This window comes from Nansenia antarctica (genome assembly GCF_963989245.1).
Source record: "Nansenia antarctica genome assembly, chromosome: 8".
NCBI lineage: Eukaryota > Metazoa > Chordata > Actinopteri > Argentiniformes > Microstomatidae > Nansenia > Nansenia antarctica.
Genome location: NC_137678.1, coordinates 28,975,822 through 29,002,726, shown reverse-complemented (window position 1 = coordinate 29,002,726; position 26,905 = coordinate 28,975,822). Strand labels below are relative to the sequence as shown.

Here is a 26,905-nt window from a genome sequence, read left to right as displayed (position 1 = left end):
GTATATTTGACTTTTATTTCTTTACAATATTGAACAGCATAAGCAACCTGTTTCTGTTGAGTTATCCCGTTGTAAACAAGGCCCGTTTCCAAGTCAGTGAGGATATTTTCATAACAAGGTGTGGGAGATTGCAAACAAGCAACAGCCATTTCCAACAGGACACAAGTATATCATTCTCCATACATCTGCATGTACATTTACTTACAATTCCTGTCAAGTGTAAGAGAGAGTACCGTAAGTCAGGTTGGACCTCTAGAAAGGGAGACGTACATCATCAGCACAACAGGGCAAAGCGACTCTCCTCCTCTAAGCCTATAAAGCACATCCTAAAAACACATCTGGCAAAAAGGACATCTTGTTATACGAAAAAACGTTAAAAAAGCCTATTCCTACATAAGCCGAATAAAGATTAAGTTCATGTATTTCAAAAAGGTGAGAAAAAGGAGGCGAGAGAGGACGTATAGCGTCATGCACATCGATGCATTTCACAGGTTGTTATAAAGACTCTGTCGTGTGCAGCCTTCATCCGTCCATTTCAAGGCATATCTCTGGTAATCTGAACAGGTCAAGTCTGACAACAGTCTGTGACGCAGGTCTGGGATTGGGGAAGAGGGTCGGAGTGAGGGGGCTAAGTTCCTGGCGACTCGCTGAGCTAATTTTGGCTTTAGCAATACATGTTACAGAGAGACCACGACACTTGGCAGTACATCATGTAATTAGAAAAGAGCAGAGTATAAATATAGCCATGTTGAGGCTTAAAAAAAAAAAAAAAAAAAACATATGCATATCAAAACCGTTCATGCTCACTGTAGCAGAAGTCTCTACAGCTTTACTTCCAAACTGTGGATTTTCTTTCTTTTTTTTGCGTTCTCTCTAAACTGATTGAATTCCCAGTCTAGATGATTCTCTATGCATTTACTAAAAACGTCCCTGATCTATTGGCCGAGTCTAGCTTCTGGTCCCAACCGTGCTCAACATAACAACACTGCAAGCATTGTGAGGGGCTGCTGGCTTTTGGTTCACGTCATCTAGGTAGGGGGGGGGGGGGGGGGGGGGGATGAAATGACCACAGCAAGGTAACGTCTCACAGGCATCTAGTCCCATGAACAGGAGGTTGGTGACTCTACCATTGTTGTGGTGAAGACTCTTGGTACCTCAGGCAATGAGTCTATCATCAATTGAAAATCACAGTTATATAAAACAAAACAAAACAAAAGAGTTACGGAACATTTTACGGAACAGTATACTCAATTTTTTAAAAACAGAACTAACGACAAAAGGAGGATTGCCACGATACAGTTGCACACTTACGTAGCAAGACAAGCGCTTTCTGACACAATTGATTGAGGGTCAGGAAGGTGAGGGCTTCCCGCGTCGTGGAGCTTGCTGGTGAGAGCCGATCCCCTTAACATAACGACGGGGGACCTCGACACGGTCGGTTCACTTTCTTTCACAGAGAAGATGTAGATTGTAACAGCATCACAGACACCGCCTTCACCCAGTCTGTCCCCCACATACAGAACAGACACACACACACCTCTCTCTCGCTCACACGCACTCACTCACACACTGACTTTAACATACATACATACACACTATGGGGATTGGCTGTGCACTCACACTCACACATTGGCTGTGAGGAACAGGAGGAGGGGGGAGGGGGGGGGGGGGTTAGTTTAGGGCCATCATGTAAACCCTGACTCTCCGCTTAAGTGCAATCCCGTTGGTTATTATGCCTGTGATGGCGTTCGTTTTGCAGATGACCACTCCCTCACCTCTCCCTCCTCCTCCCAGGGCTCTATTGCTGGGGGGAGGGCAGGGTGGGGTGGGCTGTTAGGGGTGACTGAGTGAGTGGGTGTGTGGGGTGGGGTGCGGTCGGGGAGGGTGTGTGTCACATGTCGCGGTTACGTTTGGTCACGGGTGGGGGGGTGGTGGGCTCTTCGGGGACGTCCCTCGTCCGCCTGCGGCCTCCTCCTCCTTCAGAAAAGCCGCTTCTCGTATCTGTGGAGAAGAAATAAATAAATAAATAAAAAAGACGCCACGTTAAAAGGTCATCCGTCCACTCTGACCTTTCCATCGTCCACTGACCTTTCATTCTTAACTGAACAGCCCCAGGGTAACTTATCAAGTTACCCTGAGGCTATCAATTACCCTTAATATGAACCTATACATCTAGATTTAACCCCTACTGGATGGATCAAACTCAATGGATCAAAAGCAGGACGCGTCCCGTCTAACGTGCTAGCGACGGTAGCATCCTTTAACCCAGACAAGCTCGAGAAAGCATCGTCACTCTGCGTCTGCCACCATCTTGCTTTTACTAGCCTCTGTGCCCTATGGACTAGGGGAGGACGGGAGGGATGGAGGGAGGGAGGGATTCTAGCGGACCGAGAGAGAGGGATAAGGAGGCTGTAGCGAAAGCATGCCGTAGGATAGCCACATTCAAATAAGGACAAATAGAAAGGAAAGAGGACATTACAGGGTTCGACAGTAACACCGTTTTACTCGCGCGGACCGAGTAAAACATTCGCCGGGGTTGTTTGCGCGAGCCCGACGACGCTGCTAGATCCCGGATATTTTTACCTGTGTGCAGGAAGAACAACAGACGGCGCAGGTGCCAGACTAGACTAGATGATCGTGGAGTGAAGCGTACGTGGGATCGTACGTGTGATCGACAAGCGCGTACGCTTTGATAATATCTTCACTCCACGATCATCTAGTCTAGTCTGGCGCCTGCGCCGTCTGTTGTTCTTCCTGCACACAGGTAAAAATATCCGGGATCTAGCAGCGTCGTCGGGCTCGCGCAAACAACCCCCGGCGAATGTTTTACTTGGTCCGGGCAAGTAAAACGGCGTTACTGTGGAACACTGCATCTTTTCGGCTAGCGGGTCCCCTTATCTCTCCTCCCCACTACCAAGCCGGAGTCTGAGGAGAGAGTTCACATCGCCATAGTAGCAGTTCTCTAGATTGTTCACATCGCCATAGTAGCAGTTCTCTAGTGTTCACATCGCCATAGTAGCAGTTCTCTACTTTGTCCCGATTTCTAAGAATCGAGACGGCGAGAAGAGCTTTGAAAAGCTACGTCGAAACATTGGAACCTCTTTAAAAAGAAAAACGAACGGGAATTTATTCAATTCAAGTCAAAATGAGGAAGGAACATCTATTATGGCGAGACCGGATCTTTCAACACCCCCCACACCCCTCCACAGGTCTGTGTGTTCATGTACTTACATGGAACAAAAGAATATCTATGGCGAAAGAGGCAGAAAGAAAAAAAAGAAAACAGAGGACACTGTTTTGATGTCCAACACAGAGTTTCAATGCCATCACTAATAGATAGTTAATGCCATCACTAATAGATAGTTAGTTAATGCCATCACTAATAGATAGTTAGTCATAACTAATAATAGTTATTCTTTCTAGTATGACAGCTTCATGGCTTACGGTCAAAGCATGTAGCTTAATGGCCATGAAGACCATTTCCTTACTGTGTGTGTGTGTGTGTGTGTGTGTGTGTGTGTGCGCGCGGGCGGTGTGTAAACTCACGAGTGGAGGCCGTGGACTCCTCCCTCCACCTGTGCAGACATGGTCCTCTTCTCAAACTTCAGCTCTCCGGAATACATCATAGAACTGGGAATGACACACGCACGCGTCATGTGACTCTCTCACCATGTTACATCAAACACACACTTGCCAAACATGTGCTTATGTGTGTGTGTGAATATGTAACACACCATAACAACAACAACAACACAAACTCACCGTAGCACCGACAGGCTCTTTGCGCCGATGTCCTGGCAGCCATGTTGGATCCCTGCGATCAGGTAGGGGATGAACTTGTGGATGGAGCCCTTGTCCTGGACGGACCCCGACACGCCCTGGGCCACCTTCACCTTGTCCCCCTCGCTGTGGGAATCAGCCAATCAGGGGAGAGAGAGAGAGAGACAGGTTTAGACACCGCTGATAGGACAGTAGGTGAGCTTAGAATTATAAGGTTCTATCTCCGTTTAGGGTAGTTCAGAGATATTGAGCGTCAAAGTTTTTACATTCCATTATGTTTTGTGAGATGGAACCTTTGTATTTTATTAATTACTAACTAAAACATTTCAACATTTATAAAATAACACCACACAGGCATTAATTAACACCTAATGGATCAGATTATGCAGAAAACTAAAATTTGACAAATGGAGATAGAACCTTATAATTCTAACGTCAGGTGCACCGATGGGATAATGAGACAGTTGAATGAGTCAGATAAATGACAGTTGCAGAGCGTCTCCTCCCGTACCTGAAGTAGCGCTTCTGGCTGCTGGTGTTCGTCTCCATGGCGTCCAGGGAGCCCATCCCGCGGTACTTCTTCAGCCGCACGCCGTCCGAGAAGAAGTACTCGCCCGGGGCCTCGGTGGTCGCCGCTAGCAACGAGCCCATCATCACTGAGGAGGCGGGAAGAAGAAAGGTCATTGGTTGGCACGGACCTTTGTAATGAGAGTGTGTGTGTGTGTGTGTGTTCTTATAAGGAGACACTATGCAGGTCCCGTCGCCCCCCCGTCCCCGTCCCCCCTCCTCCGACTTCAATTGCCTCTAATTAGCGATAATTAAATACATTTTCAATCACTTCAATTAGCATCGATTAGCTTTAAGCTAACCCCATTCGATAAGAACACGACAGGGAAAAACAGACACGAGAACGATGACGAGTGTGTGTCAAGTCAATTCAATTCAATTCAATTCAAAATGGAGGACGGTAAAGAACGCCATGTTACCTGTTGACGCCCCCAGGGAGAGAGCCTTCACCACGTGGCCGACGGTCTGGATGCCTCCGTCGGCGATGACGGGCACGCCGAAGCGCCTGGCGTACTCCGCCACCTTGTAGACGCCGGTGCCCTGGGGCCGCCCGCACGCCATCACTACGAAAAAAGAGAAGAAAAACGCACCGTGTTACCATGGCGATTGCATCTCATGCCCGTAACCGTCTCATCCTGGTTAGGTTCGATACTAGGCTCCTCAAAACAGGAAAGAACATATTCCATTTATTTATTTATATATATATATATATATATACATGAAAAATGAAAAGGCTCTGCAGTCTTGTATGACCCTTATGCAGTGGCTCGTCCCCATGGCAACCTAGAGCCAGTGCCATCCTGGATCACCATGACAACAACGATGAGCAAACCAGCTGCAGCCTTCGCTACTGGAAAACGGTAGCAGTCAGCGAACCCCACAAACCGTGCTGACAGGTCACAGCAGTGTTTCCCCTACCATTGCCCCCCCAACGGGACCTCCCGCCCCCGCAAGAAAAATGTTCAATGTCAATTCGGTTCATTTTTTTTATTTTTATTTTTTATAATAATATTTTTCTCCCAGTTGTATATGGCCGAAATATGTTTATTATGTGGTCGAAATATGTTTATTCTGTGTCATTTGCCTAATTTATGTGCACCCTCATTTAATATGTTTCTCCTCTGTGCGTTTTGCTGCCACGCTTGTCCGCTTGTCTCCTCGTTTCATGAAGGGCGGGGCTCAGCTCCCTCCACACACACGCTCTGACGTGCTCATCTCAAACAAGCCATTCGTCTCTACTGTAAGTGCAAATAAAGGCCAACCATAATAGTTTTAGTAATGGATGGACGTAGACCCCAAACCTCTGACAAGCAGGCTAACTTCCCGCGTTTATTAAACGCACCCAACCCGAATCTGGCGATATGGACGATTTTAGGGGTGCTTGAGTATCCCTAAATTTCCCTTAAAGCCATTATATCCAAAGCAACTTACGTTGCAGTGAGTGCATACATCTTTCAGAATGTATGGTGCCCCCAGCCAGGTGTGATCAAACCGACAACCTATGAGGACCAAAATGGATAAAGCTGGGGACATCTAATGTAGTGTATTTGTGGGAACCATAATTAATAGCTAACTGTATCTTCTATCTAGTATGGGAAAAAAGTGTATCGTTATGTTTAGATTAGATTTAGATTATTCGATTAGATTATACTACACTAAAAGCAATCCAACACATTGCCTTGACCTTCAGCGAAGGAGTTGGTTGTAGTATCTGTGATCGATGAGGAAAGTAGTGGAGGAAGGAAGGATGCATTAGTATTCTTTAGTATCCTCAAGGGGCGCTGTCTTATTTGGTTGCCAAGCAACGTTATGCTTGATATGTTGACGTGAAGTACCGCTAGCTAGCTAGCTGGCTGGATAGCTAATGAGAATGTGTGCGTAGCTTGTAATGAGCCTGCTAATCTACTGGATGCTCTCTGTCCGACAGTTTAACATGTATTTACAGTAGCTAAAAGCTAACCTAAAGCTGCCTTAGTAAAGACAACGATGCTGACATTAGCTAGGTAGCTAGACATTAGGTGACGTTAGAATTATAAGGTTCTATCTCCATTTTTGTCAAAATTGAGTTTTTTACATAACCTGATCCATTAGGTGTTTATTAATGCCTGTGTGGTGTTCTTTTTTTAAAAGTTGACATTTTTGAGTTAGTAATTCATAAAATACAAAGGTTCCGTCTCACAGAACATAATGGAATGTAAAAACTTTGACGCTCAATATCTCTGAACTGCCCTAAACGGAGATAGAACCTTATCATTCTAAGCTCACGATTAGCTAGGTAGCTAGACATTAGCTACCAACAAACAGCGTACCTGATATTTCCTCACTACACGGTGTTTCTCTGGCTATAACGTTGGGAACGTCTCCTTGTCTCCTGTCTCCAGTCTCCTGTCTCCAGTCTCCTGTCTCCAGTCTCCTGCTTTTCCCTGTTTCTCTGGCTATAACGTTGGGAACGTCTCCTTGTCTCCTGTCTCCAGTCTCCTGTCTCCAGTCTCCTGTCTCCAGTCTCCTGCTTTTCCCTGTTTCTCTGGCTATAACGTTGGGAACGTCTCCTTGTCTCCTGTCTCCAGTCTCCTGTGTCCTGCTTTTCGCTATGTCTGCCACATACAGTTAATATCAGTTAGCTATGTCTGCTACATACATCTATCTAGACTAGGCACGATATCACCTCAGCGTCTTAGCAACGACGATACGTTCTTCCTATTGGTCCGTTCTCCCGCCAGCGGGGCACACACACAGATGCACGCGCAGGACAGGGGAATGGACTGTCGCGTTCCAGGTCGCCTGCGCTGCGCAGCACTCGAGGTCTTCACAACGCAGTAGTATTAAGTAGTATAAGTGCTGTTGCTTTGGTAAGAGGCTTAGAAAGCTGGGTTGTGAAATGAGAGCTGACACACACACACACACACACACACACACACGTACACACGCACACACATCACTTCGTCAGAGCGACAGGGATTGACGAGACGTGAAACATGCACATCTGTTTGTAGGAGATAAGAAGAGAGGTGTGTGAGTGTGTGCGTTCACGCGTGTGTGTGTGTGTGTGTGGGTGGGTGACTTGTTGTGCTCAGGACTCCTTCTGTCTCTGATCCCAACAGGAGTGTGTGTGTGTGTGTGTGTGTGTGTGTGTGTGTGTGTGTGTGTGTGTCAGTGGCGGCTGGGGCGCCGCCCCCACCTTCACTTCCTAGTTGCGATTTGTAAAAGTTTTTTTTTTAAATAAACATTGTTTATTCACAAAATGCGGCTGATATTCTGTCGGCGCCTATCAGCATTCATTAAAAATCCTCCAATACAATAAACATTTTATCTGTGTGTGTGTAAAATTCACTGTTAAAATACATAGGGGGAGGAGTCGGGGCGCCGGCCGAATGCAAGTCTATGGCAGGCCAAATACTTTTGGCTTACACGTGAGCTGTAGCAGCGCTCCAATTGGCTGTCTCCTACTTCTCGGCCGCCCCGAGCATGCGCAGATTATAGGCTTACCTAGGCTGCAGCCTAGGGCCACTACCACTAGGGGTAGTAAAAATAAAAAAATGCCCTGAATATCCCAGAATATCCGGTTGTTAAGTCTGACGTCAAACATGACGTTTTGCAATTTCCGGCTCCAAACCAGAAATACAACATTGTGCGCGCGACGCGAGAGAGTTTTTGCCGGGTGAGATGTCTTCAGATAGAAAGTAAGCAAGTTGAAATGTTAGCAAATATAATTGCTGAGTGTTCTGACAGAGAAAGTTGGTTAAAATTGGTCGTTATTATTGTGACTAGAAAGTGTCTGACTGACACTTGACAATGACTATAATTCCATTGTAAATAGTGTCAAAGAACTATCAAGCTAGCTAGCTAGCTCAGAGGTGATGAGATGAGCTAGTCTGCTGCACACATGCCAGTTAAAGAGCTAACTGGAGGCACTTTATTATTTTACTTAAGTTAAATTAGATATACAATCTTTCTTATTCTGCTAGAATTGGGCTTCATTGGTAATACCATAATGGCATATTTACAGTACATGGACAGTGGATTGAAGCATTTGAAATGTCTGTTTTGTATACCGTAGTATAGTTGGACATGTTTTTTTTTCCAGGTGAGAGAGTAATGTCAAAATGACATTATCTGACTGCATTGCCCACAGCAATCCAAAATTCAATTATAATTATGTTATAAATTGATATGGATCAATTTATACCTCTTATTAGATTATAAATACTCTGGTTGTTACGTTTGCCTTTTGGTTGACAGCAAAAGGGAGAGAGGAGGATAGAGAGGGAGAGAAGGAGAGAGAGCAGGATGGTGTCGGCACACCAGAGAGAGAGAGCAAGAACCAGGTAGTCAAGACCACATAAGTAAGTAGCCTTGAGAACCGATGGTTCTCGAGCCTAATGGCCCATAGGGAAGGAGCCTATCTCCTGTTTCCGTAGCGTGAGGCGGCTTAATGTACAAGTTAGTACACCCCCTGGACATGACGCTGGTATGTCGCAGGGTCTTACCCCCTGGGGGGGGGGGGGGTCCATGCCACGGTCCATGCCACCCCCCCAAGGCAGCAAACCTAGGGGAAACACTGCACAGCGTGGAGGAGCACAGTCACACGTCCCTGAAGCTTGGCTCAGCTTCGGCCTTTAAACCCGACGCCATGTCGCTGACTAAGCTTTCTTTTCGAGACGACCGTCTTCCCTGAATGAACCCCTTTGTCGTGACCTGAGACGTGCGTCATGTGACAGGTCGTGAGCTTAGAATGATAAGGTTCTATCTCCGTCTAGGGCAGTTCAGAGATAGAGCGTCAAAGTTTTTACATTCCATTACGTTTTGTGAGATGGAACCTTTGTATTTTAGGAATTACTAACTAAAAAATGTCAACATTTAAAAAAATAACACCACACAGGCGTTAATAAACACCTAATGGATCAGATGACGTAAAAAACTACATTTGGACAAATTTAGATAGAACCTTATAATTCTAACGTCACGAGCAGGGTTTCCGTTAGAAAAAATTTGTGCCGGACAACGTGTCCGGGAAGATTTCAATTTACCGGACAAACGTGAGATATTCCGGTCATCATATTCAAATATAATATAGCTGTTTGTCGCGGTGATTAGCTGTTGTGTAGCCTATATATGCCGTTTAATGTCTATTTCTCATCCGATACGATTAGATGCGAGCTATATAATAAATATAATATAGGCTTTCATGATTCGCATGCGCGCTATGCCATGTCCAGCGCTGAACGCGCGCCACAATGTCAACAGAGTCGCAGTGGCGCTAAATGCCCTCACTCAAGACACAATCTGGAGCCTTAACTGCTTTCAGTAGCTCAGTCAGTCCCACATACTGATGACATGCGATGCCATTTTTTGCCATGTGAAATGCAACTTGTAGCTGAGAGTGCAGCTTATTGTTAGCCGTTTCATTAGCCTGCTCACAGTGGCCTGACCGCCGATATGTGCTCACTGCACCGCCTGTGATCAGTGAGAGCCGACATTCTCATTGCTCGTTGCTCCTCTCGTGAATCCGTATTCCTCCCCGATTTTTTGCACGGTGAGCAGAACATTTTTCCTTCCCCATCTAAACGCAGCCAGGGGAAATGTTCTTTCCATTCAACTCGGAGTCGGAACCCTCGAGCCGCCTCCATCTCTTTACAGTCAGACTTCTCCTCAGACTCATTGTAGCTTGGTTTCATGAAGTAATTGTTAAGCTTACTTTGTCTTGCCATGTTTTACCTCTCGCTCGCTATGGTGCACTTTGAGCTGCAACGTTTGCAGGTTAAAAGCGCTAGCCTATACAAATAAAAGTTATTATTATGGTGGCCCGCTGCGCAGGGTTAACAGATGGGCCGGGTTATCGCCGAATGGGCTACTGGGTTTAGCGGTAATAGACTGGTTAGTTAGGCTGTATTGTCAATCCCATCTGGCAACCCTGCCGCCGCTGTTTCGCATAGGCTAGCCTACACATTAGCAGTCATCATCATGCCGGCGTCAAATCATATCATAATAAAAGAAATATATACCCTATATATTCGTCTTTTTTAATATAGAAGGAATCAGAATGTGAACTTTAGCTAATTGTATTCAAATTGTGCTTAGAGGGAATTATTTTCACCGGACAATATGACCGAAGAGGTTTAAATTTGTCGGACTTCAACAAATTTTACCGGACAAAGACCGGTAATTACCGGTTAACGGAAACCCTGGTCACGAGGTGTCGTAGCTTTAGACGACGGCAGTTCCACCGTGCTCATACGAGAACAAGATGGAGCTACAGCCAGGTCGCTTAGAGCGATCCAACCATCTCAGATCTATGCAGGTGCCAAGAGGTTGATTTGAGATCAAATGGCAGGTCTGCTGGGGGGGGGGGACGTACCTTCCTGGGTGATGCAGATGGAGCCACAGCCCATCCCCACTCTCAGAGCGTCCACTCCCGCATCAATCAGGTTCTTGGCCTGGGCTGCAGTCACCACTGGAGGAGGACAGACCGACACAGAGACAGAGACAGACAGACAGAGACACAGAGAGAGAGAGACAGAGAGAGAGACAGACAGACAGACAGAGAGAGAGACAGACAGACACAGAGAGAGAGACAGACAGACACAGAGAGAGAGACAGACAGACACAGAGAGAGAGACAGACAGACAGACACAGAGAGAGACAGACAATCAGAAAAAAAGCACAACAGCAACTTAAGTGCATAACAGACCCCACCATTTTTTCTTACAACTACCCAATTCTGCTAGACCAGTGATCCAGAATCCACCAGTGATGTAGAATAAGGAAGCAGCCATGCATGTGTATAAAAGTAAAAACTTGTCTCCACACTCACCGTTCCCTCCCACCACCTGCAGGTCCGGGTATTTCTGTTTGATGTAGTTGATCATGTTGATCTGGTACACCGAGTTGCCTTGTGAGGAATCCTACACACACACACACACACACACACAAAAACACACACACAAAAACAATTATTGTCTGCAGTGCTATGCTCTCGGCCCAACGTGTAGTTACTTGCCGCCCACTAGCGCTGGCGGTGAAACCCTTCCGCCTCTCTAACCCGACCACATCCCGACCGCGAGCCAAACCCACCAGGACCACCATGTCCACGCCCGCCTGCACCAGCAGGTCCAGTCGGTACTTGTCGTCCTCCCGGGTGCCGACGGCAGCGCCGCACAGCAGCTGTTTGCGGGAGTCCTTGGAGGCCAGGGGGTAGTCCCTGTTCTTCTTCAGGTCCGTCCGCGCGATGATGGACACCAGCTGGTCGCTGTCGTTGACGATGGGCAGTTTACCTGACGACACAGACCGGCAGCGCTGTCACCAACAACAGGGGAAAGCCTAGATATAATCTAGCCCCGTAAACAATGTATATATATATATATACAGGGTTCCCACACCTCCTGAAACATCAAATTCAAGCACCTTTCAAGGACTTTCAAGCACCTTTCAAAACTCAATTCCCTCAAATTCAAGGAGCCAACATGGCATAGTTTGAGACAGAAGTAGGTTTTGAGAGAGAGAGAGAGAGAGAGAGAGAGAGAGAGAGAGAGAGAGAGAGAGAGAGAGAGAGAGAGAAATTCAAGCACTTGAGACCTTGATTTCTTTTTCTCAAATTCACAAACTTTCAAGGATTCCAAGGACCCATGGGAACCCTGTATATACTGTATATCTCAATCGTCATTTAGCTGACGCGTTTATCCAAAGCGACTAACATAAAAGTGAGTGCACACATTTTTCAGTATATAGAAAATTACCTTGTAACTCAGGGCAGAAACTCAATGCAACGTTGGTCAGAGGGTTTTATAATGCATGTATAACTACATACTCGATCGCCTACAGAAGGGACTACACTGGCCAGCTGTAAGAACTACAACAACCAGCTTACCTTTCTTGCTGCGCTGTAGAATGTCATTGGCCTCTTTCAGGGTGACACCAGCTGTGGCAACAACTAGCTCCTCCCTCTTGGTCATGGCCTGGGAGGGAAAGGTCAGGGGTTACTGGAGGAACATGAACTCACTCACCCGTCTTTAAGTCAGCCATTAACAGTGGCTCAAACAGCACTCAAACCACACACACACGCACACACACACAGGTTTAGTAGGCTACACATCACAAACACACGAAAAACAACACACACAGATATGATAATACACACAGGTTTAGTACATATCACAAACACACAAAAAACAAAACAACACACAGATATAATAACACACACAGGTTGGAGTGCACATTACAAAACACACCGAAAACCAAACCAAAAACAACCCATCACAAACACAACGAAAACCCAAAACAACGCACAAACACACTGAAAACCCAAAACAACACACACAAACACACTGAAAACACAAAACAACACACACAAACAAACCCAAAACCCAAAACACACACACACACACACACACACACACCTCCTCCAGCGGCCTGCTGTGGTCCTTCTCTGACAGGAAGTCGATGTCTCTGGAGGTGACGATGCCCACCAGCTTGCTGCCCATCTTGCCCGTCTCCGTGATGGGGATGCCGGAGAAGCCGTGGCGAGACTTGGCCTCGATCACGTCGCCCACCGTGTGGCGCGGACTCATCACCAGAGGGTCTGTGATGAAGCCTTGCTCAAACCTCTGGAACGCAAACAAATTCAAATTCAAATAAAGCAGTTAACACACCGTGAGCTTAGAATGATAAGGTTCTATCTCCGTTTAGGGTAGTTCAGAGGTATTGAGCGTCAACGTTTTTACATTCCATTATGTTTTGTGAGACGGAACCTTTGTATTTTATTAATTACTAACTAAAAAATGTCAACATTTTAAAAATAACACCACACAGGCATTAATAAACTCCTAATGGATCAGATTATGGAGAAAACTCAATTTTAACAAAAATGGAGATAGAACCTTATAATTCTAACGTCACGACACAGAAACACAAACAACTTTAGAACACATTTAGACATTAGACAGACATTTGTACTATTATTTTGCATTTTCTTTTTAACGTATTGTCTATGCATGTTTCTTAAAATAAACACTATAGAGAATTAAAATAAAGATCGGCAGACAAAGATGTACTAATAGGTGTGAAGTGGTAGGATAGGGGTAGGACGAAGCTTAGGCTTCATCCTACTCCCTTTCCAACAGTGATACCTGTACTTTTCGTTATTAGTTTTTACGTTTTTTTTTTTTAAATCATGTTCGAAATAAAGATTGATTGATTGATTGATTCATTCATTCAGTCAAGTGTGCTCTTACCTTGGCCTTGCGGACTTCATTGGCTTGGAATTCTGGGGTGCAGTTGTGGTGCACGATGCCGATGCCTCCCATCAGCTACAACACACAGCAGATGCGCCTTGAACCCCCATCGCTTATCACAGCAAGTCAACTGATGTCTTGACTCACTCTCTTATCACCATTTAACATTTCAGATGCCTATATATTGTTGGAAATTTAGACAAGGGCAGACTAATCTAAACTAAAAAGAAGTTGTTGTTTTTTTCTACGCTAAACACTGGCAACACTTTCTCAGCCATTTTGTGTCAGCTAGCAGGGTCTTACCGCCATGGCGATGGCCATCGATGACTCTGTGACGGTGTCCATGGGGGAGGAGATGAGGGGGGTCTTCAAGGTGATCTTCCTGGTCAGGGCAGAGGTCAGGTCCTGGAGACGAGAGAGAGGGCCTCGTCAGTTCAGCTCAGCTACCCGAAAGCATGTTTAGGAAATCATCCGTTAACAATACGTGAGCTTAGAATTCTAAGGTTCTATCTCCGTTTAGGGTAGTTCAGAGATATTGAGCGTCAAAGTTTTTACATTCCATTATGTTTTGAGAGATGGAATCTTTGTATTTTATGAATTAACTAACTCAAAAATGTCAACATTTTAAAAATAACACCACACAGGCATTAATAAACACCTAATGGAAAAAACTAAATTTTGACCAAAAATGGAGATAGAACCTTATAATTCTAACGTCACGAATAGTCAAAATACTTTGTGGCAGGGTGTTTCCTGGTGGGACTGAGCGGTTGTCGGGTCGTCACATTGTGAGGAGGACTGCGTCAGTTCAACTGACAGAGTGGATATTGTTTGCATAATCACCTAGAGCAGTGGTTCTCAAACCTCTCCTCGGGGACAACCAGCCGCACCACATATTTGATCTGTTCCACCACCAGCACACCTGACTCAACTAATCAAGTACAAATCATCATTTGCACTTGATTAGTTGAATCAGGTGTGCTGGTGGTGGAACAGATCAAATATGCGGAACGGCTGGTGGTCCCCGAGGAGAGGTTTGAGAACCACTGACCTAGAGGCTCTTGACCAGCTTACTGGCTCTATGACAGACATGGCTGACAAGACAAGTCCTCGTTCTGTAAGGTGATGTTTGGCATGTTATCCACCAGGAGGCAGAGTTTTACTACGAGGAGAAATTGTGTGTGGACTGACGGAAAAGCATGAGTCAGAGGAAACCCAAGTCATTCAGTAAAGGGCTGGGTGAGTGAAGGTTCATTTGAAGTGATAACATCAGCCTGCGACCTTGACATTGACTGGGAAAGCTTCTCCTTACAGATAAAGAGTCGTTCGGCGAGACACCTCGAGCTTCACTCCGATTCTGATTCTCAAAACACGAGTGTTCGACATCTGCGTTCGCTGGGGAAAAAAACGTGGCGTTCCACATCCATGGGAAACGGGAGTTTTACAACGCTCGAGCATTCTTCCCTTATCTGTGATAGGTGCAAACAACGGAGAGACGAGGGTATTGTGTGTCTCAAAAACCTTCATGAGAAGGCGGGGGGGGGGGGGGGGGAGACTTGGCACCTCCCCAGCACTCTCAGGTTTATGAGAAGGAAGCCATGGACAGGGGGACCAGGAACCAAACGGAACCACGTCAGTCGGGTCAGCTAGGGGAAAGTCTGAGGGTAGCCCGAGACAGGTCACTCGCAACTCAAGAGGATTCGGTAATTGTGTTAAGCTCTACTACACCCCCATGCTACATTCTACAAAGATCTAAGCCTAGCCTGTAAAGCCAGGAGCCCCTCCATCCCGTACATCGTATGGATCACGAGAATGTCCCACTCGCACACCAAACTGACGCCCCCACACTACACACTTTCAAACACCTCTCTCTCTCTCTCTCTCCTCATGCCACGGAAACAAAAAAAATCTATTTAAAGCTGAACAAACAGCATTATTACAGGGACGTCAGCATAATTGGCTCGGGGGGTAGACTGAAGAAAACGCTGAAGAAGTTATTCAGGCATGACTGCTTCCTAACCCCTGAAGAAACTAGGCCAGGCTAAAGCCCTGTGTAGACAACACACAATAGGGCGACGACAACAATGCGTCTTCCGCTGCAACAAGAACTGAGATTTACTCTGGATCAACAAAAGGGGGGAGATTAGAGATATCAATTAGATTAAAAAGCCCTGATATGGAGGGAGGGAGGGAGGGATTTCACCTAAAGCCTCAGATTAACACTCACATCATCCTCTTGAGGGAGAGAGAGAGGGAGTGAGTGAGCATCCAGCCAGCCAGGCACAAATGTAAACACTGGGAGAGTGAGACCAAACGTGGGTGGCCATTTTGGCAGAAATAGACTTGCTGGGGGTGGCGGGGGTTGGTATGACGCAGGCGGTCGGAAAGGCACAAAAACAATTCTAAAAACGTTACAATTATAGAAATGAGGTTAGGAACGAAGAGGGTTGTTTGTGCATTTGCGGAGGCTCGGTGTACTGTAATAAGGTGGTTTGGGGAGCGGCCTTCGCTAGATGCGTCTGCTGGCTGACTCACTACAAAAGCCTAACTAAGGGCGGACTGGGCTTTGCTGCACAGGTTCGGAGTGTGTTGGTCTATGTGACTAAGGGCTTAATTCCATTTTATTCCATAGCATCATACCCCATATTCAATATCAATGTATCTGAATCAGACTGGGTAGTCTGCAGTCCTCTTCTACACCAAGGAGTAGACTCCTAACCACCTAACCAGCACTCTTGGGTTTGTCACAAGGAAGCAAGCAAGGGGGTAGGGGGCCTAGGAACCAAATGAAACCATGTCAGTCAGGGCTAGCTAGAGGAAAGTCTAACGGGTAGCCTACGACAAGTCACGTTATAATCCGTTACAATATCATTTTTGGCTTACAGACAATTTCAGCCAATCAAGTAAGAAGGGGGGGGGGGTAAACTCACCACTTCGTCTGAGGTAAAGTCGATGAAGCCGGGCAGAATCAGGAAGTCACTGAAAGACAGAGACAGAATCAGAGGTCAGGGGTCAGAGCTGACAGGGGTCACTAGGGCTGATGACAAACAGGAACAACAAGCCCACTGATGTGATGGAACTGCCAGGTTGACAGCGAGTGACGATGGGAGAAAAAAGGGGGGCTGTCCAGAAACCGACAGGCTCCTAAAACCCTTCGTCTCACCCTTCACACACATCCACACACCCCTCCATTACTCCAAGGTGTCGAAAGCATGAGGTGTTGAAAGTCATTAACGGGGGGGGGGGGGGGGGGGATAGGTGATTATCGTTATTTTGGCCAAGCCAGAACATGATGCAGGCTTGCGGAACTGCATCCCCCCACTGTCCGTTCTTTGAGACAACGAGGGGGGCTGTGCGTGATTAGATAATGGTTAGTAAAACCTAGGGGTGTAACGGATCACCTAACTCACGGATCGGATCGGGTCACGGTTTTTGAGTCACGGATCGGATAATTTTTCGGATCAACACAAAACATTTTTATTTTTTATAAAAACTGCTTTTTCCTTGAATTCTGTAAAAACACCACTTTTATTATGTGAAAAAACCCAACAACATTCAACATGTCAAAACTGGTAATATACATATATATATATATAAAAAACATATTCTACACTCAAACATTACATATTATACTGAAATACACATTCAACTTAAATTATAAGTAGTGCAATATGAAAGAGGGAGGCGCCTGGTTGCAGCAGTGAATCACTGGGCTCTTTAAAGCAGACGAATAAACATGTTTTATGCCACTTTTAACTAAATAATAAAGTGAACCCTTATTTTGAACATGGTATGAAAAAAATGCCTTCATTATCAGAAGTTGTCGAGCTACCTTTTTCGTGCCTCTCGTCATAATTGACAGAAGCCAAAGTGCTCCCATACATGGGATTTAAATGACGAGGGAGTCATTTCGAGTTCTTCTCCGCCGAACAACGTAACTAGCTCGCCATGATACACTTGGGCCGCGTTCGTAAATTCGCTTTGAGATCGCCGAAGCGCACACTGGGTCCGACGTCTTAAAGGGACCAAGTAATTTGATTGGACAAGAGGCGTTCCTTGAATGCTGATCAGATTCCAGAGCGAATTTACGAACGCAGCCTTGTTGTTGTGTATTTCCAGCTTCACGTGTAGTGAGTAAACAACAGATTTTTTTTTTCTTCGCATTATCAACCTATCATTGCGCTTTAGAGTAAAACAAAGCACGCAACTGTCGCGTCTATCTTTTCATGGCAACTCTACATTGTGATTTACAAGAGATATTAAGTAATATATTAAGTAATATTATTACTTGTTAAAATGTTGCAATTGATCCGCGGTACACATGTGTGCCGAACCATGGGGGGCGATCCGTTACACCCCTAGTAAAACCAGGGGTGTAAACTGGTGATGGCCCAAAAAGGTGACTTTTTTTTTGCGGCTAACTTTAGGGGGGGGGGATAGCGCTAGCACTAATGGTGTAAAATAGATATCGCTAGCACTAACGGTGATGCTAACAATGATGCATGTGTACGTAGCGGAAGCCCTGACCTTAACACCTGCAGAATTACTTCGAAAACAGTTTACCGTGACTTGCAAACTCTATGCTGTCTGGAATTGTACCTAGCTCCCTGAAGCTAAAAGTTATTTCAACAGCAGTTTAGTAGACAGGGAGATTAGTTAGCTCACGCATCATGTGACTTGGATGAGACTTAGACCCCCCCTCCCCACCCAAAACAGTTTTTGTTGCAGACCTACACAATTCACATGGATGACATTTTGAGATAAAAACGGCTAATTTTGCAGAAAGGTGACAAGTTTGCACCCCTGAAAACGTATATTTAAACACGACCTAGGTAGATATCAGGGCCCGTGTTCACAAAGCATCTCAGAGTAGAAGTGCTGAGTGGTGCTGGTCTACTCAGACGCTCGGTGAATACAGGCCCTGATCTGGAGGAGCGATGAATACATTATAAAAGGACGTGTAAGGAGCCACTGTTTCTGTATGATAACAAAGGCCAGGGACGTGGGTTGAAAGTGAAAGTGAATTACGCAAAGTTCCTGTTGACAGAAAAAAAAACAGATGAGTAGGCCTACTTGAGATAGGGCGAGAACTGTAATCATCTAAGCGCAGTCAAATAACGACCAGGAGGCTAATAAGTTAATCGTTGATCCAAGTAAACGGAGTTGGGGGCGAGGAACACATTTCAATGCAATAGCAATGGAATCAAAACATAACATCAGTTATCTTGTGTGTTGACTTCCTTATCTCAGACACTTTGACCACTGATAACAGTAGTGAAAGTGAAAAGCTGCTCTGCATTGTTGTATTGTATACGTGTGATGTGACGTAATGACAAATAAACTGGAACGGACTGGATAGGCGTTTACATCGTTGCTTTTCACCCATTGACGCTTCCACATTTCGACCATTTCTAAACGCCTGGCCTACTCTCGTCATTGGACAGAAGTGCTTGGTCATACCACACAGGTCCAGAGCTTGGCTAATATGAGCTGGCTTCAACTTGAGCTCTTAAGAGTGTATAATAAACCAAATGACAGGAGGCAGACAGGGGGGGAGAGAGAGGGGGAGAGGGAGAGAGGCAAGGATGATGTGTTTTTCTCAGACAGGCGTACTCTGGTGGTTTGGCCCATGGGTGTGAAAACACAGACAGGCTGGAGGAGAGAGTGAGGAATAAGGAACGCTTTGTCTGTGACAGAAGGGAAAAGATTGAAGGGGGGAAAAGAGAAAGAGAATGTGGGGGGAGAGAAGAGCACAGAAATGAATTATGATAAAAAAAAGTGAAGCAGAATAATAATAATTTTAAAAAAGGGAAACAAAGACAGTGAGAGGAAGGCTGTGGAAGAGGGAGAGGGAGCAAGAGAGAGAGAGAGAGACAGAGACAGAGACAGAGACAGACAGAGAGAGAGGGAGAGAGACAGAGAGAGAGGGAGAAGAGAGAGAGGGAGCCAGAGAGAGAGAGAGAGAGAGAGAGAGGAGAGAGAGAGGAGAGGGAGCCAGAGAGAGAGAGGAGAGGGAGCCAGAGAGAGAGAGAGAGAGAGAGGAGAGAGAGAGAAGGAAAAGCAGGGCTTTCCGTCTTCCATCAGACCACAGACTGACTTCCCCTCTCTCCACCACCAGTGTGGGTAGGGAGACGGGGGGACTAAAATAAGCTCTCCAGATGGGAGAGGGAGGGGTCCCGTCTGTACCCTCCAGACACCCCGCTCAACGTCAACACGGGGACCGGCGAGGACGCCGAGCGAAAACATCTGCCGGCGTTTCACGCCACCACAAAACCTCAGCTTCCTGACAGGCCTGCCCTGCTACGCTGCCCCTGGACAACGGCCCCAGTGAGAGCTCCCTCTCTATCCCCGTTCTGACCTTAAACAACTCGTCAATCACACGCAGAGACTGTCTGGAGGTCCGTCAACAAGCACTTACTTTTATCTGGGGTTTGTATATCTGCCGTGGGGAATGTTTTGGGGCCCGGTAATACCGATGAAATCATCGCTTGAAGGTCACAGCCCTATTTGAGTGTTGTTGCTGACCATGTGCAGCGTCCCTTCATGGCCACAATGTACCCGTCTCCAAAAGGCTACTTCCAGCGTGATAACGCACCGTGTCACAAAGCAAATGTCGTCTCAAACTGGTTTCCGTGAACATGACAGTGCAGTCCAACATGACAATGAGTTCAGTGTTCTTCAGTGGTCTTCCCGGTCATCGGATCTGAATCCAATAGAACACATTTGGGACGTGGTAGAACGGTTCACAGCTAGAAAGTGTACTTGAGAAATCGGCAGGAATTGCGTGATGCAATTGCGGACCAGAATCTCAAATGGAATGTTCCCGACATCTTGCGGAATCAATGACACGAAGAATTGAGGCTGTTTTTGAGAGCAAAGGGAGGCCCTACCCAGTATTAGTATAGTGTTCCTAATTAAAGTTCTCGGTGAGTGTATACGTGTTTCATTTGAATAAAGTCATACTGTTGCATATAGTGGTGTTATGGGGTAAGATGATGTCTGACAAGACATACCAGCAGCCTGACTCTCTCGACACATTAGGGCTTTCACCCCAAAGGCAACACTGGCTACCTTTTTGAATATGGTCCGCATTTGAATGTTAAATCTAGACAAATGCATGCCCCCATTCAACCATTGCGGTGTAGACTTCCACAGACTACCTGCCTACGTAAGTCATTGCATGGCTCTTAACCACTAAAGAGCGCTATGGGTACACCATAATGACAAAGATTGTGTGCTTTGACAAGCATGCCCTGTTGTCTTGTGAGTAGGATACTCTTTGCATAATTGTCTGTGCATGCATTCCTTCCCCGTGACACAGGATTTTCAAGAACTACCTGGTCTAATCTCCAATATGATTTAGAACACAAATAAACATGATTTGAGGTACATTATAATTCTAATCTTCTAATTGACCTCTATATTACTAGGTATGTGGAGAGAGAAGATGAATTATCCGCTCGCAACAATCTCCATTTCATTGAAAGGGGGTAATTTAATGACCCAATCGGAAGGCTTGTTAGGTGGTGTGATTCAAATCACCCTTTATAGCCACTGACAGAAGAATGGCTAACATTTTGTTGGCGCCTGACAGAATGACAGACATTTGTAAAACACATTACATTACATACTCCGTCTAGCAATAAATGTCCACCATTCCAATTAGCAGATGTGTTACTAAGTGTAATTACACTTTACTCAACTAGACTTGGTTTATGTTGCTGGCTTCCTCTATTAGCATATTAGCATACCCTGAACACCAACAGAACAGGAAAAAGAGAGAGAGAATGTTTAGCTCAGGGGGGTTTCACTTTCTCTTTAGTCGGGTTGCCAGGTTTTAGTTTCACCTGAAGTTGCCAAGCTGAACATGCTCAAATGTGTACACATTACGGGTGAAGTAGTGCGTAAAGACGTGAGTAAAGATGGTGCGTTCACCATAATATAGTATATGCCAGTTAGCTGACGCTTTTACCCAAAGCGACTTACATGGCAGTGAGTGCATACATTTTGTTCAGTATATATGGTCCCAACGGGAAACGAACCCCCTAAACTAAGCATTGTTAGTGCCAATGCTCTACTAACGACCTCACTAGTTAAGACTGCCTCTATATCTACTCAGCTGTGTGTGTGAGAGATATAATTGGACGCACAGATAAAAGACAAGAGTCTCTCATCACTAGTTAGATCTCCTCTGGATCTACTCAGCTACCACAGAGTATGCTATAATGGCGGGAACGGGTCGCACATATACAAGACCAGCAGGCTACTGAGAGTTTCGAAAGGAGGAGTCGGTGTTTCAGGTGGTCCATGTGCATATGGACGCGTGTGTGTATGTGCTGGCATTAAGCTCCAGGCGTCTCCTCCCACCCCTGCTCCCTCCCCGTAGAGCCTGGTTCTGAAGGGATCAGAGGGGCGTAGGGTCAAGGGTCACGGCTCCACCTGACTTCAGTTCTCCACCCCCCCCCCCCCCCCGTCTGTGGACAGTCACCTGGCCCTCAATGGTCCCGACTGGACCCTTAGAATCCCTATGACCAATTTGCTCGTTTTAATATAAAGCAGCCTCAAAAAAACGGCAGAAAGACCGTTAGCTGATAGCTTGGAGGTCTCTTTGGGACAAATTAACAGATTGACAGGACTAATTAATTTCTGTGCCCATTTGGAGCGTAAGAGTCAGGGGAATAGGCAAGGGAACAGAATGGAACGGAGCCCCCAAACGGGAGTCCCTTATAGAAATACGTCCCCAAGTAAAAAGGTCAAAGGTTACAGTGCAGATGTGGCTCGACTTAAGGGGGCATCCTAATGTCTTCTCCCACCTATCCTCTCCTTCGCCCTTCCCTTTCCCCACAAAGAGCTCACATGACAGCAACCTCAGGGAAGTCACATGACAGCACCTCAGGGAAGTCATGTGCCGCTCAGCCTTCTCTTCCGAGCACGACGCACTTCATTACGGAGCGGGGTGACACTCCGATAGCCATCACTAACGCACACGCACGTGCTTAATACACACACACACACACACACATCCCCATGCGTTCCGTGCTCAATTACCCCTGGTGAACTCAAGACTGACATTCTGGCATCAATCTCAATGGTGGGATTGTAAGGCTGTCCTAACGCTGACCTAGAATGCCACCTCACATATGGACATCATCAGGGGCTAAGGGCAACTCATGTCCTAAATACTTCAAATGGCTTCAAACTCTTCATTCATGCAGATGTGAGTGCAAGAGGTCCCTTAGCCAGAGGATATTGATTAGTCTATGATGGATAATGTATATCGACACAATGTTCATAAACTGCATCACTTGACAGAAAAATAATACAATTAACTTATTTAAAAATCCAAACCAGACTGATTCTGGGACAATAGAACATTCTAGAAAAATTCCTCCCATGCCATGAGAAGTGTAAGTAAGTTCTGTCTGTCAAGGCCTCTCGCCAGAGGTATGTTCAAGAAGCAAAACATTGGACGCAGTTTAGAAAGACTAGAAGTTCTGGGAGGGGAAGTGGCACGCAAGTGAAATGGGCTTGCTGTGGACATACCGATGCCAAATATCAAATGATATCAAAGTTGGGGTCCCCTGTGTGTTGCTTCTTGAAATAAAGTTAGTTCTGACAGGAGATATGACGAAATAAAAAAGTGAAGATGTTTTAGACAGTTATTCAAAGAAAGAAAGAAAGAAAGAATTAGGAGAACAGTAAAGGAGTGATGAGTTCATCTTCAAAGACACAGATTTTTACCAAGAAGAGTGCATGAAGAGAGGTCCTTAGCCTAAGGAAATGGGTGAAGAATTAGATCTCTTTATTGATTTGTGAGTGTTGATCGGAAGTGTGTGGAAGAATCTGATAGCTGGTCATGCAATAATAGGGCTGTGATTCGTGCCGGTTAAGGATGCAGTCATATCGTTACCGGAAGCAAATATCATCCCCTGATGCAGATTAGTATCAGAAAATAATCAAACTAGCTAGCCATTCACTTTCCCTGCTCATTCTTCCCTTTTCACTTGATTCTCTTTCCAGTTAGATAAGTCTAACAGAAATAAGAGTCTGTGGCGACCCAATAATGGCGTTTCGTTTGGTTTTTCGCAGAAAAAACATGGATCAAAATGTGACTTAAAAAAGAGCTTTTCGAGGGACAATTATTTGCTTCCCCTATATGAACTCATCACTTGGGAGAGACAGGATTTCACAGTACAGTGTAATCATCAAATAGTTTGCAACAAATGGATTACATCAAATAAAATCGACCATTCTACTCACTTGTAAGTCAACCCGTCCCCTTTAGAGCAAAGCTCTTCTGCCGTTTGACCATCAGCGACAACAGATTGTTGAGCAGATCTGCCGATTCAAAACGTGTTGGCTATTACAAAGCGCTGCACCCCGCAATCCCGCTCATCATAACCGCTTGCGGTTATGTTTTTTTTGACAGTGCGAGGCGTTACTTTAGAAATATCTATGATGGGACATCTCAATAGCATTTCTTTTAAGCCAAAGACAATTGTGATGCAGTTGATTGAGCGCTACTTACTTGTAAGTCAGGCCGTCGCCGACTGAGAACAGCTGTTGCGCCGAGAGCCCATCCTCCGGGACGTAACCGGTACCCCCACTGATCAGGTAGTCAGCCATGCTGTGGAATGCAAAAGAGCACAAGGAGACGTTCAAATATACAAACGGATGGCACATGGGAATGGGACAGATTCAGTTGTGGGTGTATAGTGGATCGTGTACATAGCCTTTATTTATGTAAACCAGCTCTTTTCCCTTCTTTTTATTTATTTTTTATTTTTCCTAGCACCAGGGGAGCCCCCCCCTCCCAAATGTCGTTGTATGGTACCTGTACTATATCAATGACAATAAAGACCATTCATTCATTCATTCATTACGGAGTCAAAACGAGGCAGTTAGGGAGGATAATGTCACCCTGCTCCAGGGCTTTGCTCTAGTGACCTGTCCTGTTCCGAGTTCAGTGTCATGCTGATCTTTAGCCAACGTCATGCCAACCGTTGTGCCAAGATCCTCTCTCTCGAGGCTGAGTCAGTCGGATTCACAAATGCCACGGTTGCATCAAAGGGGATATGAACACAACGGCCACAATAAAATCGCTCAATGTAACCCATTCGGCCCAACACACAGGACACAGAAACAAGGTTTAGTTTTTTTTAGTCGGGATGAAGACGTCTTGCGCCTGCCATGACTATGCTTATTCAGAATGGAGCTGAGTGACACACACTACCAGTTATGTGTATAGTGCAATATTGCCGTACGAAATGAAATCCCCTCTTTTGCCCCCCGCCCCCCCCCTCATCGACATCCGCGTGTAATATTATTCTACATGTCATGAGCGCATCGTATCGCGAACACACGCGTCAGAAATGCGTACCTGTCAGTACGTACAGTACACACATCTACATATACACACCTACTAAACTAGCCTATACAACGTCCCTGTGTTAACGCCACGATACGTGACACATGTGCCTGGACGCATGGATCGGATCTCTCCCTCGTGTACCTGACGTTTCCAGCTGCTGACAGGCGGATCGGTCCAAAAGGCGGATCGGAGTGAATCGGCGTGCTTCTCTACGCAGCTAAAAAACGCCTCGACTAGCAGCGACACACACACGTCAACATCCCCACGGCTTCATCCGTCATACGATCATTTAAACCGACAACAACTAGTCGCCAGCTTCATCAGGCCCTACGACATGCTTTTACATGTAGATTTGACATGTCATGCACTCCTAACTACTAAAGCCACACAATAAGGTTAACATGACGGTGTTCATTATCGTGTGGATGAGATACGATGCCATGACGATGCCACGCAGGTCCATAACGATAACACAACGACAACGTTGATGACGATGATGAAGACTGCTGTGCTGCTGCTCCAAAAGCGTGTGTGTCAGCTAGCGCGGTTAGCTAGCAACGAGCTAGTATGTTTAGTATGCTGTTTTAGTAGAACCTCGTAGACAGGACGAGAACGAAGCTAATCAAGAATGACGAAAAGAATGACCAAAAGCTGAATAAAAAATGACGAGAACGCTGACCTCTTCCGAGCTGAGCACGTTGAGAAGGAACTTTCCAGCTGTGGAAAACGTAGCAGGTCGGACACTGAGACACGGATATTTAAAGTACGCCGTTTCGTTTTTGTTTTTTTTATTATTTATTATTATTATAGAGGGGGGACGAAACCCAAATGTATTATTACCCTACTGTAATTCCCCCTGTCCGAAGTATGGTGCTCTTCTTCTGGCCCGGGAGCTCGTCCGAATTGATTGCCGCTCCGCTCCGCTACAATGTTGGCTGTTATGTAGGCTCTTTTTTTTGCTACAACGAACGCGTCACATCCCCTCTCTCTCTCTCTGTCGACCTCGGGTGCCGTTCGTAAAGTCGCTCTGGAAATCTGCTCAGCACTCACGGAACGCCTCTCGTCCAATCGAACGACGAGGTGGCTTCGTGACGTCGGACGCAGTGTGCGCTCCGGCGCTCTCGGAGTGGATTTATTGAAAGCAGCTCTGAGCGAAGTCTCGCTCTGGAGTAGCGTCACCCACGTGGGGCAGAGGCGCGTGTTTAACCTGTCTACGAGGTTTGGACCACTCGGACCCGGTCACGCTCATTTAAAACACACGAGGAACGTGTCGAGGACCCTCACGCCTGTGCCTTGTGCGTGAAACATAGATAATTATAATACACGGCCGTGAAATGGCGTGAGTTTAGAATGATCAGGTTCTATCTCCGTTTAGGGTAGTTCAGAGATATTGAGCGTCAAAGTTTTTACATTCCATTATGTTTTTGTGAGATGGAACCTTTGTGTTTTATTAATTACTAACTCAGAAATGTCAACATTTAAAAAAATAACACCACACAGGCATTAATAAACACCTAATGGATCAGATTATGTAAAAAAAAAATGGCCAAATTGGAGATGGAACCTTATAATTCTAACGTCACGATGGATTCACGTGTGTGCAGTGCAGGTTGGCATATAGCATCCCACACGGAAAAATAAAAAGGCTACATTTCAAATGTATTTCTGATATCCGAAATTGGCCGCAAACATATATTTTCCAAAATATATTTATTTTGACATGCATTTTTACTTAAATGTATTTAGCCTTTGAAATATATTTGAAATATTGTTTAATGATGAAAGAATACAGGCTCACTATGCTACTATATTGCTACTACACTACTATATATTTTTGTTATAAAAAGCAAGGCTCACTCCATACCTAATTTGGTGGAGAACCAAGGAACTAACTCTGAGAACGAGTTATAGTCATGTATGTTCTTATATTTCAACGAGGTTAGGTTAAGTATCAAGGCAA

General features: G+C 45.6%; 1 protein-coding gene across 1 annotated transcript; it reads right to left on the bottom strand.

Moving 5' to 3' along the window:
* Positions 1 to 25,902, bottom strand: LOC308163690 (inosine-5'-monophosphate dehydrogenase 1b). The gene is made up of 15 exons (XM_080537877.1): positions 25,786 to 25,902; positions 24,103 to 24,201; positions 16,505 to 16,553; positions 13,878 to 13,979; positions 13,575 to 13,649; positions 12,741 to 12,947; positions 12,212 to 12,299; positions 11,419 to 11,618; positions 11,159 to 11,249; positions 10,703 to 10,798; positions 4,767 to 4,910; positions 4,292 to 4,436; positions 3,763 to 3,906; positions 3,547 to 3,630; positions 1 to 2,001 (listed from the first exon to the last, which is right to left on the bottom strand). The coding sequence occupies exons 2-15, from the start codon at positions 24,198 to 24,200 to the stop codon at positions 1,980 to 1,982; spliced, it is 1,545 nt and encodes a 514-aa protein (XP_080394003.1). The 5' UTR covers position 24,201; positions 25,786 to 25,902; the 3' UTR covers positions 1 to 1,979.
* Between the last annotated feature and the right edge of the window lie 1,003 nt (positions 25,903 to 26,905).